The 15933-nt window shown below is 52.6% G+C and overlaps 1 protein-coding gene across 1 annotated transcript; it reads left to right on the top strand.

Moving 5' to 3' along the window:
* Positions 1–1640: 1640 nt before the first annotated feature.
* On the top strand, positions 1641–11451 carry DPH7 (diphthamide biosynthesis 7). Its single transcript, XM_075772059.1, is given in 10 exon segments — positions 1641–1870; positions 2404–2540; positions 2979–2999; positions 3001–3064; positions 3777–3871; positions 5202–5368; positions 6623–6695; positions 7522–7587; positions 7773–7945; positions 9402–11451. Coding segments are annotated over 10 exon segments (1554 nt in total). The 5' UTR covers positions 1641–1732; the 3' UTR covers positions 10022–11451.
* The last annotated feature ends 4482 nt before the right edge of the window (positions 11452–15933 follow it).

The following is a 15933-nucleotide window of genomic DNA, read 5'->3' as shown; positions in this document are numbered from 1 at the left end:
AAAAAAATAAGGAGCAGGGAGACTGTCACGGTCAGTAGATGTGATGCACAGTAAAGGGAAGGCCTGGCCTGAAGATGAAGTCCCAGCAGGAAAAAAAACCCCCAAGTGAATTGTTTGCATATGTCTTTGCTGTGAAAGAGCTGGGGGAGTTCACACAGGAATACTTCCATATGGAGAGTTCGACAGGGAATCTGTTTAAATGAGGAGTGCTTTTGGGAGAGATTAAAGTTCAGACGAAATGAGCAGTAAGAAGTTGCCAGGACCAGACGGTGCCTCCCACGGGCTCTAAGGGAGCTCGAGGATGCATAAGCTGAGGTACCAGCTGGGATGGTAACCTCTCCCGCGGTACCCACGGCAAACCTGACACAGCTTCTGAAATGAGTTTCAGGACAGATGTGACAAGCTGCAGCCAGGTGAACGCAGCACTTGCACTTAGCAAATTACCGTTGATGGCAAAATATTGGGTGGGGGGTGTGTCAACATGGGTTTTGTACAGGGAAGTCGTGGTTCAAAACTACTGGAATTGTTTTAAAGGCATTAACAAGGGGAGGATAAAGGGGATTTGGTTGGAACAGCCTGCTTGAACTTCCACAATGCGCTTTGATTGTGACTTTGCTCAAGGCACATTCAGAAAAAAGGTTGCTATGGGAAAAGGGGAATGTCACCATGTGGGCAAACACCTGTCTAAAAGACAGGAAAGGGAAGAGTGAAAAGGAAGGGTTTTGGTGGAGGGAAGTCAACAGTTGGATGCCCAATATATTAAAAAAATAATTGGGAAAATTGTAACGAATTAGGAAGGTGACAACATCCACTGATGAGGTTGTTCAGTGTAATAATGTTATTCAGTGTAATAATAATGTAATAAAGGCTGAGTGAAGAATTGCAGAAGGATCTTATGAGACAGACTGGCAGATGAAATTCAGTGCCAACAAACATAGTGTTGCTCATGGGAAAACACCAAAAGCTGAGCCCTTAGCTGACTATTTTCACTCAGCAATGTGACCTTTGGGCTGTGAAACACAGTCCTGCAGGAATTTCTGCTTGGAGAACAGCAGCGAGCCAGCCTCAAGGAAAGGACGGCAGAGCAGAGACCAGCACCAGCGTGTAACTTGGCCGTAACTTGGCCGTCTCATTCAGGACCGTGAGGAAGGGCGCAGGGCAGGGAATTCACATCCCTCCGTGGTCCGGAACAGCTTCATCACAGCTACATCAGCCGCGCCTCTACTCTGGAGGAGCGATGAGTGACAGGGATACGAGGAAGGTCTCTAACAGGGGCAGAGGGAGGATGTCAGGGGAGTTCTGATGCCGATTTTCTCTCAGACGAGCAGCTGCTGGGGTAAAACTGAGCAGCAGTCCTTCGCCTAACACGCGTTGGAGCTGCGGGCCCCTTGCCGCGGGATGCGGTGAGTGCCGGAGGGCTGCGTTTGGGAAGGGCTCGGACGACTTCATGGAAAACCCTCATCCGAGGGCGGTTAGGGACGGGCGCAGCAACGTCCCCGACCTGCCTGTGCCAGCGAGCCCGGCTCGGGCCACGGGGCTCCGCTTCCAGGCTGGGCAGCGGCGGGGCCGGGCTCGGCGGCCCGGGCGGGGACAGCACGGCCGGCGGGCTGGGCCGAGCTGAGCCGGGCCCGCCCCGCACCGCCCCTGACCGGGAAGCAGACGGGTGGGGGTTCCGCTGCGCGGCGGCGCGGAGTCCCCGGAGCCGCCCAGCGCAACATGAGCCCGCCCTGAGATGGCGGCGCCGTGCAGGACGCGGACGCTGCAGGTGGTGGACACGGAGTTCAGCGCCGACGCGGTGGAGTGGTGCCCGGTGGAGGGCTGGCACAGCATCCTGGCCTGCGGCACCTACCACCTCCGCCCGCCCGCCGCGGTGAGCTCCCCCCCCGCCCGGCACCGCACCGGGGCTCGCGACCCACCCACACCGGCCGCTTCAGCCCCCGCGGCCGGGCTCGGCGAGTGTTTTCCCGCCCTTCGCGGGCCACCTCAGCCGGGCCTGGGGTCGCCCGGGCCGCCTCAGCTACCTCAGCCGGGACCGGGGGTGGTTTCCCGCCCCTCCCGGGCCGCCTCAGCCTCCACCGATCGCCTCAGCGGCGCCTCGGTGGCCCCCCGGCCGCCTCAGCCCTGCTCCCGGCCCTGGGCCTGTCAGCCCCCGCGCTGCGGGGCCCTGCCTTATCCCACCTGCCTTGGCTTGAGGCGGGGGGCGGCGGCCTGTGGGCTGAGCGGGCCCGCGGTGGAGCGTGACTGGCTCTGAGGGAGCTGTGGTGGCTTTAATCCCTCAAGGGAAGGACTTGACAAGTAGGAGTCCTCTGCCCTGCTCTGGCCAGCCGGTCCTGGGAAGATCTTGCGGGGAGAGAGGTCTGCAGGAGAATTACTCCTAACCCTACTCTCTGATTTTTGATGCAGACTGACTCCAGGGGAAGCAATGGAGCCTGTGACCGGACTGGGCGACTCTACCTGTATCACTACAATGAGGAGCAGCCTTACATCCCGCTGACCGAAATCCAGAGGATTGACACTGCTGCCATCCTGGACATCAAATGGTAATGCTGGCTCGTCGAGGCTTGGAGCTCACAGCAGCATGATCTGCCCCTCTGGGGTCCTGTTTTGGCTGTTGGCGTGGCGGCAGTAGTAATAGTTACTGACTAAACTGTTCCTGGCTTCTTGGAGGGAAGTATTCTCTGGTTTGCTCCAGTGAGAAAAGGCTGCGTTCATTTCTGTTATGCTTTTCTGCTTATGTATGAACAGCTGGTCAGTGACTGTGGACCTCTTTTGTTTATACAATACTATACAGTAGATTTCTCTTATATCTAATCCCCTCCGTGCAGGTTTGTGGGAACTCAAGGGACCTTAGATTTTCTTAATGAGATTTTTTTGGTCAAGTACCTTGTGCATTCTGGAATAAAAGTTACGACTTTGCTCTCCTCCTAAAATACAAGAAAGATGGACATTCAAGACTTGTTTCGCTGTTGATCTTTTAGGTGCCATGTTCCGTTGCAGAACATCCATGGTTGGCATTGCAAACTCAACAGGCGCCGTGGAGTTTTGCCACCTGACTGGAAGCGAGGTAGGTGGCTGTAACGCCTGCTGGGTTTTAACCTGTATTTGTTACATCTCTATATTTATTAGCAGTGTGTCGAGACTTGCAGGAAAGCTGTATGGTTTCCATGGCTTCCGCAGTGTGCTTAGCTTTTTAAACACTTCTTTTGTCTTCTGGTAATGTTTCTCTTAAATTCCACAAAGTTGTTCATGGCCCCAGAGAGACTGGCTGGGCTGTCCCCACCTGCAGAGTGTGGGAGGTGAGGGGCAGGAGGGGAGCCGAAGCAAACCCTGGAAACTCTTACTTGAGAGTAAGTGTGGACTAACTGGTGAACACAGCAGAAGCTGCAAAGTTGTTAAAAGCAGGGAAGAATTTTGGAGAGGGGTGCCTTTTGATTGGTGAGAGAAGGGAGTAATCAAGAGAGCCATTCCCACAAGGTGAAGAAAGCGGAAGCCAATCTATAAGGGAATTCAACTTCTCCTGCACTTTGTCACTCACTGAGAGGAAGCAAAGTTTAAGGGCAGGTTGGTGGGAGATGGGAAGCAGGAGGGTGGGGATCCTGGGTGTGCATGTTTGCCCTTCAGCTAGTATCAAGCAATTGTATGTTGCTGTGGGACAGTTCATCTCTTCTGTAGTGTGTAATATGCTGGAAAACACCTACTGCAGGAGTAAGCAGTACAAGTGGTGTTATATACCTGCTGTCTTCCCAGTCCTAACCCATTCCTCTTCTTTCCAGTAGAAGAACAGCTGCATGTTGGAGCCATGCTTCAGGGTCGATCTTGGGGCGCAGCGCCTGGCCTTGTCTTTAGACTGGTCCACAGGGCGAGAGCAATGGTGAGGATGGGAGAGAAAGGCCAGTATTGGCAATCATCGTGTGTGAAGTTCTACTTAAGAACTGCTAATAATAGCATGTGTAGGAACTTGAAACATGGGCTAGTGAGAAATGGGAGAGAACTGGTTTGGAAGCGGCTCCTCCTTCTCTCAAATGCTCACACATTTGATTTCAGAAGTGGCATGACTACATGAAATACATGAATTAGCTGTACCTTGAAAGAGATAGGTATACATTTTCTGTAAGTTAAGCGCAAAACAGAGTGGTGCTTTAGTTGTGAGGCTGGAAACTGAGGGGATCAGGCAGTCATGTGCTTAATGCTGTAGGGCAAGTGTTTAGTGGCTTTTGCTAATTAAAGCTGTTTCTATGCATGCTGTTTAGAATGATAAGTAGAATTCTCAGTTCTACTTTCTTCTTCCTTATATTCCTTCTCCTCTCGTCTCTGCCCTTCAAGATAAATGATCATTGCCATGATGAAAAGTCCCTTTAAGAGCGTGGTCACTGTTGTCATTTGAGAGACAAATAACCCGTTCTAGAAAGCTGAACGTACAACCTTCACATCTCTGTGGGAAGGGGGTGACCCTGTATCTCTTGTGTGGAAATTTGGAGATTCAGTACGGTTAGTAACTAGCATATGCTATAGAACTGGAAAGAAGCCCTGAGTCACCAAATCAGTCCCTACAGTTGCAGGTAGCCAAACAGAGAGTACCCGCTTCATGTCAGGGAATGTCAGAATCTGTGCACTGTGAGCTGCAAAACTTTTGCCAGTGGTCCAAGAACCTCGTGTCCAGAAACTGCAACTGTACCGTGCCACAGGAAGAGAGCAGGAAAGGTCAGGATCACCCAGATGCCCGGGATAGCAGGGAAATAAAACATTTCTTCATGCTCCAGAACAGGGAAGAGCCTCTGAGAGGTCCTTGTCAGTCTGACTGGGAGGAATAAAGGTCCCTCTTCACATGGAAATTGTTTATTGATGTAATATCAAGCACGAGAGAAGTCAAGTTATGCGTCTAGGAGAAAGAAAGAAAGAAAGACCCAAGGCTGGTTTTCTTTCCCTCACATCAGTGGTTTGCTCCCTCTGGGAGATAAGGCAATGGCGATCATTGATGTAGATGATTTTAAGATGGGATGGGCTTAAGCTAAAAAGAACTGTATAAATGCATGCATTCCTTCCACTGTACTACCGGTTTCTATCAATGTTTAGTTGAATCAAACATATATAGTAGTATGTTACATTATCTGTCTATACTTTAGCTGCTATTTGTTGCTCTAACAGCTTCTTAGGACACAGGTTTCAGTAATTTCTAATGTTTTCTCTGTATTCCACTGCAGTGGATGTCCTTTGAGAGTGATCAGCAGTGATTCGGAGGGGAAGCTGAACCTTTTCTCCATAGATGAATCTGCTCCTTCTGTGCATGTCCTGAATCAGTGGGAAGCTCACAAATTTGAGGCCTGGATTGCTGCTTTTAATTACTGGGACACCGATATTGTGTATTCAGGTCTGTAAGGACTGGGAATCTCATGTGGGGGTGTTGGGGAGGGGGCACCTTGTTTAGGGATGTGTGTTCCTTGGGATTTTACTTTCCAGGGTTGGGTACGCTGCTCACATAGCACCTTGTGTAAGAGCTGGGTCCTCTGCTAGGAGTAAAAGGCTTCTTGATTGTGAGAAGTGGTTGGAGTTAATTAGGAGAAGCCATGCCTTTTAAACTGTACTTTGGCTGGCTGTTGGCAAAAAAAGATGATAGAATAGAATAGAATGGGTTGGGTTGGAAGAGACCTTAAAGCTCATCTAGTCCCACCCCCCTGCCATGGGCAGGGACACCCTCCACTAGCCCAGGTTGCCCAAAGCCCCATCCAACCTGGCCTTGACCACTGCTAGGGAGCCAGGGGCAGCCACAGCTTCTCTGGGCAACCTGTGCCAGGGCCTCAGCACCCTCACAGGGAAGGATTTCTGTCTCAGATCTCATCTCCATCTCCCCTCCTGCAGCTTCAGGCCATTCCCCTTGGCCTGTCACTCCCTGCCCTTGTCACCAGTCCCTCTCCAGCTTTCCTGGAGCCCCTTCAGGGACTGGAAGGGGCTCTAAGGTCTCCCCACAGCCTTCTCTTCTCCAGGCTGAACAACCCCAACTCTCTCAGCCTGTCTCCATAGCAGAGGTGCTCCAGCCCTCGGATCATCTCCGTGGCCTCCTCTGGACTCGCTCCAACAGCTCCATGTTCTTCTTGTCATGGGGACTCCCGAGCTGGACTCAGCACTGCAGGGGGGTCTCACCAGAGCGGAGCAGAGGGGCAGAATCCCCTCCCTTGACCTGCTGCTCACGCTGCTGGACACACAGCCCAGGACACGGGTGGCTTTCTGGGCTGCGAGCGCACATTGCCTGCTCATGTTGAGCTTTTCATCCACCAACACCCCCAGGTCCTTCTCCTCAGGGCTGCTCTCAATCCATTCTCCACCCAGCCTGTAGTTGTGCTTGGGATTATTCCTTGTGGTGTGCAAAAGAGAGCAGAGAACTTCTAGAGTCCAGTCATCTTACCTTTTTTTTTTTCCTTAGTGAAGTGAGGGTATTGATAATGCATGTGTCTTGTGGCGATGAGTACTGTGAGCCTCAAATGATGTTTGGTCTGGCCGCTAAATGCTATGAGATCCTAGGGCTGAAAAGCATCAGCTCTGTATTAACTCCTTGGTCTCAGTGCCCTGCACTGGCCATTTGGATGGTGTTTGGTGTTCAGGGCAACAACGTTTTGTCTCCGTGCAGGAGGAGATGACACCCTGCTGAAGGGCTGGGACACCCGGCGCAGTCCAGAGACTCCTGTCTTCACCAGCAAGAGGTAAGCAAGCCGTGGCTGCAGCTGGACCCTAAAGCTGTCGGGTGTGAACATGTGGTGCTCCCGTGTCCCTTCCCAAGCCCCAGAGATGGACAGTGACAGTGGAGTCCTGTGTCTCCCTCCCTTGGGAAAGGGAGACATCTGGTCTTTTTCATCAGGACAACTTCAGGTTGAAACTTTCTTCTCTGTGTCCTTCAATATAATAAACCAACCACACACTTCCACACATGAAGATGGTGGTAGCTTCTTTCTGAAAGAACGATCCTGATTTACATTTTTATTTTGGGAATTTTGGGGTTTGTTAAATTTGGTTATCTTATTATGGAACATTTCTTAGACAATATTTTATTCTCCACTGTTCACTCATTTGAAGTAATCTCTTTTTTCTGGTGGCATAACATGTCTTTTAGAATAAGATTAAAACAATATACACAACTCTCCAGTGAAATTTTAGATGTAACCTTAAAATACACTGGGGATTATTGCTATGGAAATATTAATGTTGGGAGTAAAGTCTCCTGGGAATGGAGTAGTTGTGCTGAAATTCTTACGGGCTCTGAAGAGCAGTTTATGGTACAACTATTACTAGAAAATATTTGTGCTGAGAGACTGTGCTAGTAGAAGGTTTGCCTTGGAAAGGCTGTTGGACTGTAGATGGAACTCCGCCTGTGTATTTCACTGGACTGAAATTTGAGTTCATCTTACTCTCCTTTCCTGAGACACCTTGGTGCAGTAATGTGGACCCAAAATCCTTGACATTCAGGGAAGAATCCCTTCCCAAATTGTACATTGCTGTCTCTTCCCTCTGCTGTATGTTGCTCTTTTGCAGGCATTCAATGGGTGTGTGTAGCATTCAGTGCAGCCCCCACCGGGAGAATCTTCTGGCTACCGGCAGGTAAATCCCTTTTAGCTGCTCTTCACTAGTGTGACCAGCCTCCTCTGTTGTTTTGAACATGCTACTGCTGCTCAAGCTGTGGTGTCTTCAGAAATTCATGCGATCTTTTCTAATTTTCTTCTGTACTTGTTGCGCTGAATCAGCTTTGCTGCTTGTCTGCGTATTTATTTGTGCTGTGTCTTCAGCTATGACGAGCACGTGCTGTTGTGGGACACCAGGAACATGAAGCAGCCGCTGGCAGACACCCATGTTGAAGGTGGAGTTTGGAGGTTGAAGTGGCACCCAACCTGCGATTTTGTGCTGTTAGCAGCCTGCATGCAGAGTGGATTCAAAATCCTCGACTGCCGCGGCAGCATGGGTGAGTGTACAGTGGAGCAGGGATGCTCTCGCGCTGCTCTGCTGTTCTCCTTTCCTACCTCCAGGTTAATGGGGGAACTCCAGCACTGAGCTTCTATAAAGAGCTAGATGTCAATAGAAAAGATGGAGAAAAGGCGGCTCCGGGCAGATCTAATTGTGGCTGACCAGTATCTAAAGGGGCCTACAGGAAAGATGGTGAGGGACTGTTTATCAGGGAGTGTAGTGACAGGACAAGGGGGAATGGGTTTAAGCTGAAGGAGGGTCGATTTAGATTAACAGTAAAGAATTTCTTTCTAACATCTAGAGTGGTGAGGCCCTGGCACAGGTTGCCCAGAGAGGTTGTGGATGCCCCATCCCTGGAAGTGTTTAAGGCCAGGTCGGATGAGGCTTTGGGCAACGTGGTCTAGTGGAGGGTGTCCCTGCCCGCAGCAGGGGGGTTGGAACTAGATGATCTTTAAGGTCCCTTCCAACCCAAACCATTCTATGATTCTGTGAATAGCTGTGGACTTTTACTCCTCCAGCTTTCCCAGTCCTATCCTCACCATTGGCCTGCTTGATTGTGCAAAGGCACTGTCATTAATCATGTTTAAATCTCTCATAACTTCTTTTCCTGGGAAGAAAGCCTGTTTGTTTTGGTGTGAAGGCATTACTTGTTGACATGACCATTCCCCTTTGCATTCATCTTGACGGTTCAAAGAGGTTCTTCCGAATGTCACGTGGTGCTTTACTGTCAGCAGAGTGTCTGGTGAATGGGGTATTGCCTCAGGAAGGAAGTGCTGAGCAGTCTGGTTAATCTAGAATAACATGAATAAGCTCTCCATGTGAATCAGAAGGTATTTCCATGATTAAAAGCTGTTTGCATTTACATTACAAATACAATCTTGCATAAAATGGGTGCCCTCACAGGTTTCTCCAGGCCTTGGGCACATCTACAGCTTGCAAAATGAGGATTAACATTTCTCCTGTACAAGGAAGGGAGGAACTTGATGTCCCTTTAATATCAGAGTAAGCATCAGACTCTGGAAGCTCATGGGAAGAACATCTGCAATTTGTTAATAACTGGAGCCTGGTCTGGCAATCTTACCAGCTGTATTTATACAGATACCCTGTATGTATCCCCAGCGCAGCAGGGATCGCTCTGTGATCTGTCTTGTCTTTCTTGAGCTTTTTTGGGTATTTTGAGTAGCGAGGCTCTTAAACCTTGTGCACATTAAACCCTCTTCTCCTGTCTGCTTACTGAACCAGGGAAAATCAAGGCTAGTGAGAGGTGGCTGAAAAATTGTCGCGAGAGGCAGTGCCTCGTTCCTCCTAGAACACTAACTCTGATGTGAGGCAATAACCAGAGAACTCTTCCTGTGGGACACAGCCAGCGCTAGAACGGCTTCTGAGCAGTCTGCAACCATTTCACTTGATTTCTGCCCATTTCATACTTATGAAATTATTTTTTTTTTTTAAAGCGGAAAACATGGAGGAATGTATCATCCTGTCGTCCTATGTCTTGCACAATTCCTTGGCCTACGGGGCTGACTGGTCAAGGTTGTGTCCGAGGGATTCCTTGACTGCAACACAGGACTCTGCCGCTGCGTGCCGGTCTTCGGAGGAGCCTGTGGGAAGACCAGAGGAAGATGAGAGACTGAGTTTGCAGGTCCAAAACCTGAAGATAATTTATGAGTCTCCTACAGCTACTTTTGATGTCATACTGGATGAGGAGAGCGAAGGCCCTGCCATGCTGCTCAAAGCAGAGGAGGGTTCCAAGCTGTCAGGGGATCCTGACCTGGGTAGGGGCCCTGATTTAAAGGGAAGTTTAGATCTGGCTGGGGGTCCAGAGCCAGGGGGAGATCCCGGGTCAGCCAGCGGCTCTGGCTCAGGAGTTAAGAGACCCAACGGAACGGGCCTGGACAGAAGCGGCGATTCAGCCAGGTCTCTAGACAGCCCGAAAGAAATAAGCATTGTAGCAACTTGTTCTTTCTATGACAATATCCTCCATGTCTGGAAGTGGGAGATGAGCCTGGTGACCCCTTCGGAGACGCCAAGTACTGGATCTCCATTGGAAAGAACAGCTGAAAGTTTGCATTGACCAGTCCCAAGGGAGAGGGGCGGGAAAACTGTACTGAGAGCAACACTTGAGCTTGTGCTCCAATTTCTGTTGGGCTTTTCCAGTTTTATTGTCAAGCTTGTGAGTCTTTTAGGGCTGATACTGATGGAATTACTGGTGTTCTATTTTCAGCACTGAGGAAGGCGTTTGCTTTGAGGAGTGTGGTCAAGCACAGACACGTTTATTTAGTTTTCCCTTAATGTACTAGTTCAAAGTAGGCCAGCCTTCCTCACAAAGGCTGCTTGTTTGTACCTTAGATTTGAGCCCCTTCAAGGCTGGTTTGCGTTTGTTCTGCTGATCCATTAAGCCCGTTGTCCTTCTTCCATCAGAAACCAAACTTGTCTGGGCTGCTGCGTGTAGACAAACGTGGTGTGTGATCAGACGTTTCCCCGAATGTCTCAGAAGAGCCCAGGAGCAGAGGCTTACCTGTGTGCATAGCTGGCTGTGTGACCTGTGAACGAGCGTGTACTTTGAGAAGACACTCAAGTGCTGACAGTGCAACGTGCTCATAGTGATCCCGAGTACAGAGAAATTCTTTTTTAGACAGAAATCCAGACTGACTGGTACAACAGGCAGCAGTGCAGTGACAGGAAGCTTTGTTCTGAGCAGGGCCTTTCTTGAAAGGGTGCTGGTGTATCTGCACAGCCTAATTTTACGTCAGACTCCTCACCTGGTTGCAATCTTACTTTATCACTCTCCAAGCGAAGCACAACTTGGTTTAGCACAAATCACGTAGCGAGCCCCGCTGCATTTTAGTGCCACGTTTAACCAACCCCCGTAGCCTCTTGGTATCGAACTCACCTTTCTGCTCTCCGCAGAGAGACGCACATTTTGGTCCAAAGTCAAGGTCTTTCAGTTTTTAAAGGTGAACAGCTTTAAGATCAAAAACTCCAAAAAGTATAAGCAGTGTTTCCTGATGTCTTTTAAGTTCAAAATAAGTGAAGAAACCAAAATCTTAACATTGCCCTAACTACCTCCAGGAATGGCTGCGGAATTTCTCATGGTTGCTCCATCAGCTTTCTTTTTTTTTGCACTGTGAAATATCAGCAAAACACCGTTTCTGGAACACTTTATTATCTTCCTAGTAACAAAAAACCAGCTTAAACTAGGTAAGTAACTTCTAGCTTGCATGGTTTCTCTTTGAGGGTCCTAAAGAATTAGTTGTCAGGAGGGAAAGAAACACCAGCAACAGGTATCTGTCTGTAACAGTGCTGCATCTAAACCGTGGTACAGCAATCAGAACTTCACTGCTTTGAAACTCCTTTTTCAAGGGTGAGTGTGTATTTTCAAAATGTTCTTGAGCACTGTTACATGACGATTCATATTAGTATTGTGAACAAGAGCTTTTGTTAAAAAAAAAAAAAAAGCCACCCTATTTTTGGATGTTTCTAAAATAAAATCAATATAAGTGATTTATTTTTTTTGGTTGTTTTGATTTTAAAAAGTCCCTCACGATTGGTCTGTGTGAGAACCTTCCGCCTTGTCCCGTGACGGCACAGCCTCTTGGAGGGCGTGTGGTGGAGGCAAATGTTCTTCGGGAGCCAGAGCAGACAATCCAGTTTCCTCACGCCGCGGTGAGAACACCCAGGGTGTATCCCTGTAGCGACACGGCTTTTGACTATGACTGTGTTTTAAAAGGTTGTAATGCTTTTTTTTATTGCCGTGGGAGATTACAAGGAAACAGTCTGAGGTTAACGAAGCTGGAGCGGCATCACGGAACGCGAGCAGATTGGGGCGGTTGATTTGTGCGTTGTGCCGGTCGTTGCTTTGCCCCAAGAGGTGTCGCAGTCTGCCTTCGCACAGGGAGGTAAGGCAGGCGACTTGCTGAAGACCCAGCTGGCATGAGCATCGCAGGGCGCGGGACCTCCTGCTCTGCAGCCTCGGTGTTCACCTCTCCTCCGCCCCCCTCCAAACAACCACAAACGCTTGTCCTTTCTGGAGATGTGTTGGTTTTGCGTGGCAAGGTTTTGGTAGCGGGGGGGCTACAGAGGTGCTGGCAGGACTTGTGACCCCGTGGGGGACCCACGCTGGAGCAGTCTGCTCCTGAAGGTCTGCACCCCGTGGGAGAGACTCACGTTGGAGAAGTTGGTGAAGGACTGTCTCCCGTGAGAGGGACTCCATGCTGGAGCAGGGGAAGGATGAGAGGAGTCCTCCCCCCGAGGATGAAGAAGAGGCAGAAACAACGTGCGCTGCACTGACCGCAACCCCCATTCCCCGTCCCCCTGTGCCGCTGAGGGGGGGCGGAGGTTGAAGCCGGGAGTGAGGTTGAGCCTGGGAAGATGGGAGGGGTGGGGGGAGGTGTTTTCAGATTTGGTTTTATTTCTCATTCCTCTACTCTGTTTTGCTTAGTGATAAATTAGATGAATTTCCTCTCTCAGTTTAGTCTGTTTTGCTCGTGAGGATAATTGGGGAGTGATCTCTCCCTGTCCTTATCTCGACCCATAAGCTTTTTGTTACACTTTTTCTCCCCTGTCTGGTGCATGAGGGGAGTGACAGAGCGGCTCTGGTGGGCACCTGGCCCCCAGCCAGGGCCAACCCACCACATCATGGTTAGTCTCTGCTCCTTTCCCGAGCAGCCTGAAGTTACGCTTTGCCCAGAGCCAGAGAGGACGCAGTCTCTGCCCGCGGATAAAGCAAGAGCTGAATCACCATTTTCTCCCTCTGCCACTCTTGAGAGACGGAAACCTTTCTGCACCGACTGAGAGACGGAACACTTTCTATACTGCCTGCGTAGGATCTGAGCAAAAGATCCCTCCAGTTTCTTGCCCAAAAGCTCCTCAGGCAGGGGCAAGGAGCGCATCAAGGTGCACAACAGCGGAGGAGAGGTGCACTTTAGGAGACCAAATAGGTGGGGAGGAAGCCCCAAATAAAAGTCAGATCGTGGTAAAAGCCCCTCGGCGGGTTCGGGCCTGCCTTTGATCGGGTGAAGGCTCATCGTGTGCCTTGGGGGAACACGTGCCTGGGTAAGCGGCACCGGCTCCAGAACCTGCAGCGCGGCTCGCCCGGCTCTGGCCTCGCCTCCGAGCTCATCCTTGTGGCAGCAGCTCCCCGTCCTTGCTATACTCTGCTGTGCTGGACCTCTTCCAAAGCAAACTTCAGGCTGCCACGCCCGGTTGCTGTCCCGCTCGGCTGGGGGTCTGCAGAGGCCCGGACATCGGCCCCACTGCCCCTGTGCTCCTCGGCTCTCTTGTCCCACTCCGGCAGCTTTTGCAGCACTGCGGCTCAGACGCGTACACGCCGCAAAAGCTCAAACCGCTGCGTGGTGGCTCCTGAACTTTGCTGGGCTTTGATTGCAGTTTGGTGAGGCTGACTGGCCTGCAGTTTCCTGGGTCGTCCTTCTTGCCCTTTTTGAAGACTGGAGTGACACTGGCTTTCCTCCAGTCCCCAGGCACCTCTCCTGTTTCCATGCCCTTTCAGAGACGACTGAGAGCGGCCTAGCAATAACATCTGCCAGCTCCCCGAGCGCCCGTGGGTGCATCCCATCAGGGCCCATGGATTTGGGGATGTTGAGTTTGCCTAGATGCTCTCTGACCCAATCCTCCTCAACCGAGGGAAAGTCTTCCTTTCTCCAGACTTGAGACATTGACCAGCTCTCTTACCTCCCTTACCTCCTAGAGCCCTAACCCATAGGATTCTCCCAAGCAGGCCTTTGAAGAGGCCAAAGTTAGCTCTCCCAAAGTCCGGGGTTGTAATCCCTCTTATTGCCCTGCTCCTTCCACACAGGATCCTGAACTCCACCGTCTCATGGTCACTGCAGCCAAGGCTGCCCCCAACCTTCATATCCACAACCAATCCTTCTTTGTTTGTCAGTACAAGGCCCAGCAGCACCCCGCTCCTCGTGGGCTCCTCCACCGCCTGCGTCAAAAAGTTGTCATCAATCACGTCCATTGCCGGAGACCCTCTCCCACCAGCCGGACTCCATAGGCCTTAGGGCCCAGCGGAGCTGGGAGGAAAAGGTGCTCTGAGCACCAGGAAAAGGGGGAGAGAGCAGCATGGGTGTGGATAATGACGCAAGCCGCATTAGTAATAACACTTAGACTCTTTCCGTTCTTTTCAGGTCTTTATTTTCTGGGAGAGGTAGGTTTTCCGGTGTTGAGCAGAGCCGTCTGGTCCCCATGGGGCTCGTTGTGCGGCCCTGCTGCTGTCCCAGCCCTCCTTTTGCCAGCTGCCGCGGCCGCCTTCCAGCATCACTCGCGGGGTGGCTTCTTGGCAGGTGTGGCAGAGTCCTCGGAGCTGCTAGCCTTCCTCTTCAGAGGGCGCCGGGGCCCCTGACATGAGCAGCTCCGGCCCTGGCTGGGGGCAGAGGCGCCTGCCGCAGCCTCCTCCAGCTCCGCGTCCTCTTCTTGCTCCCCTGGGATGGGAGTGGGGATGGAGGGGGGGCAGCTGGGACCCCCCTGAAGAGCAGCGCTGGAGGTGCCCGGGAGCTGGTCTGCGTCCTCTGCGGCAGCGCTGCTGGAGAGGGCCGGTCCGGGCGCGGGAGACTCCCCTGGGGAGGCAGCGTGGCTGGTGCTGGCCTCGGGGCTGGTCTCCCGTTCCCCTTGGGAGGCACCAGCACGGCTGGTGCTGGCCACGGGGCTGAGCTCCCGTCCCCCTTGGGAGGCACCACGGCTGGTGCTGGCCATGGGGCTGAGCTCCCGTCCCCCCTCGAAGGCTGCCCAGCTGGTGCTGGCCACGGGGCTACGCTCCCGTCTCTCTTGGAAGCCAACCCAGCTGGTGCTGGTCACACGGCAGCCCTCGCCTCTCTCCTGAAAGCCAGTGGAGCTGGTTCTGGCCACCAGGTTGCCCTGCCGCCTCTCCTGGTAGGCAGCCCAGCCTGTGCGGCCCACAGGGCTGCGCTCCCGCCACCTCCTGAAGCCAGCGGAGTAGAGCACGACCCCAGAGCTGTCCTCCGACCCGCTGCCAGCACGGGAGTCCACCCGGAGCAGGAGGTAGAGGGCTTCCCTCCCGCACCGTTGCACGGTGAACTCAATGAGTCCGTGCACGAACGCTCTCGTGCGGTGTTGGAGGTCGGCCTGCAGCTCCTCGACCAGCTCCTCTTCGTTCAGCCCTATGACAGGCAGCATGCCCAGGATCATGTGCTCCAGCATGAGAGCCTGGGAACAGTCTTCCCCAAAGATGCGCCCCAGCTCCTGGCACAGCCAGGGCCGCAGGCGCTGGAGGAGATGTGGGTGCCTCCAGAAAAGTTCCGCCCAGGCTGTGGGGTAAAGGCCGCCCACCCACTCCGGGCTCCGATTCCGTGGTGGGTGCGCCCTGGGTGCTGTTGGTGCTGGCAGGCCGGAAGGTCCCTCGGCTTGGGCGCTGCCTGACGATGCCGCAGGTGACCACTCTTCAAATTCATCCCCGCGCAGCGAGTGCCGGATGGAAGTCACCCTCCTCTTGCAGAGGGGGCACTCGGGCTTGCTCGCTGTCCACCGCCGAATGCAGTTGAAACAGAAGCGGTGGAGGCAGGGCACGATACAGGCCGTGTTGTCATAGGCGTCGAGGCATATCGGGCAGCGGTCCTCCAAGGCCGCGGCCATGCTCAGCACACGCTGGGCCGGGCTGGGGAGAGCTGCTGGGGACGGACGGCTCCTCCTCTCCGACGCTGCAGCGGCGGGTGTCCCGCTACAAGAGGAAGAGAGGCCACGGTCACTGGCTGGCCCGGGGAAGGGTGCAAGAGAAGCCCGGGTCCCTCCCAAAGGAAACCCGCCCCGCTCCCCAGGGTGAAGTTTCCCCGCACAGCTCACCTCTGCTGCGGCGAGCGCGCCTCCTGGGTGCCCCGGCTGCCTGAACCAGGCAGGGCCAGGGAAAAACCTGCAGTGGCTCTGGGGGTGGGAACTGAGAGCTGTAGCCGCCAGTTCCCAGGGCACAAGCCCAGCACCGAGCCAAAGGCTTGCTCCGCACTCCAAGCCTCG

This window comes from Balearica regulorum, chromosome 20, assembly GCF_011004875.1.
Source record: "Balearica regulorum gibbericeps isolate bBalReg1 chromosome 20, bBalReg1.pri, whole genome shotgun sequence".
NCBI classification, from domain to species: domain Eukaryota; kingdom Metazoa; phylum Chordata; class Aves; order Gruiformes; family Gruidae; genus Balearica; species Balearica regulorum.
Note: the sequence above shows the minus strand (reverse complement) of the source record. Positions and strands in the feature narration are given on the sequence as shown.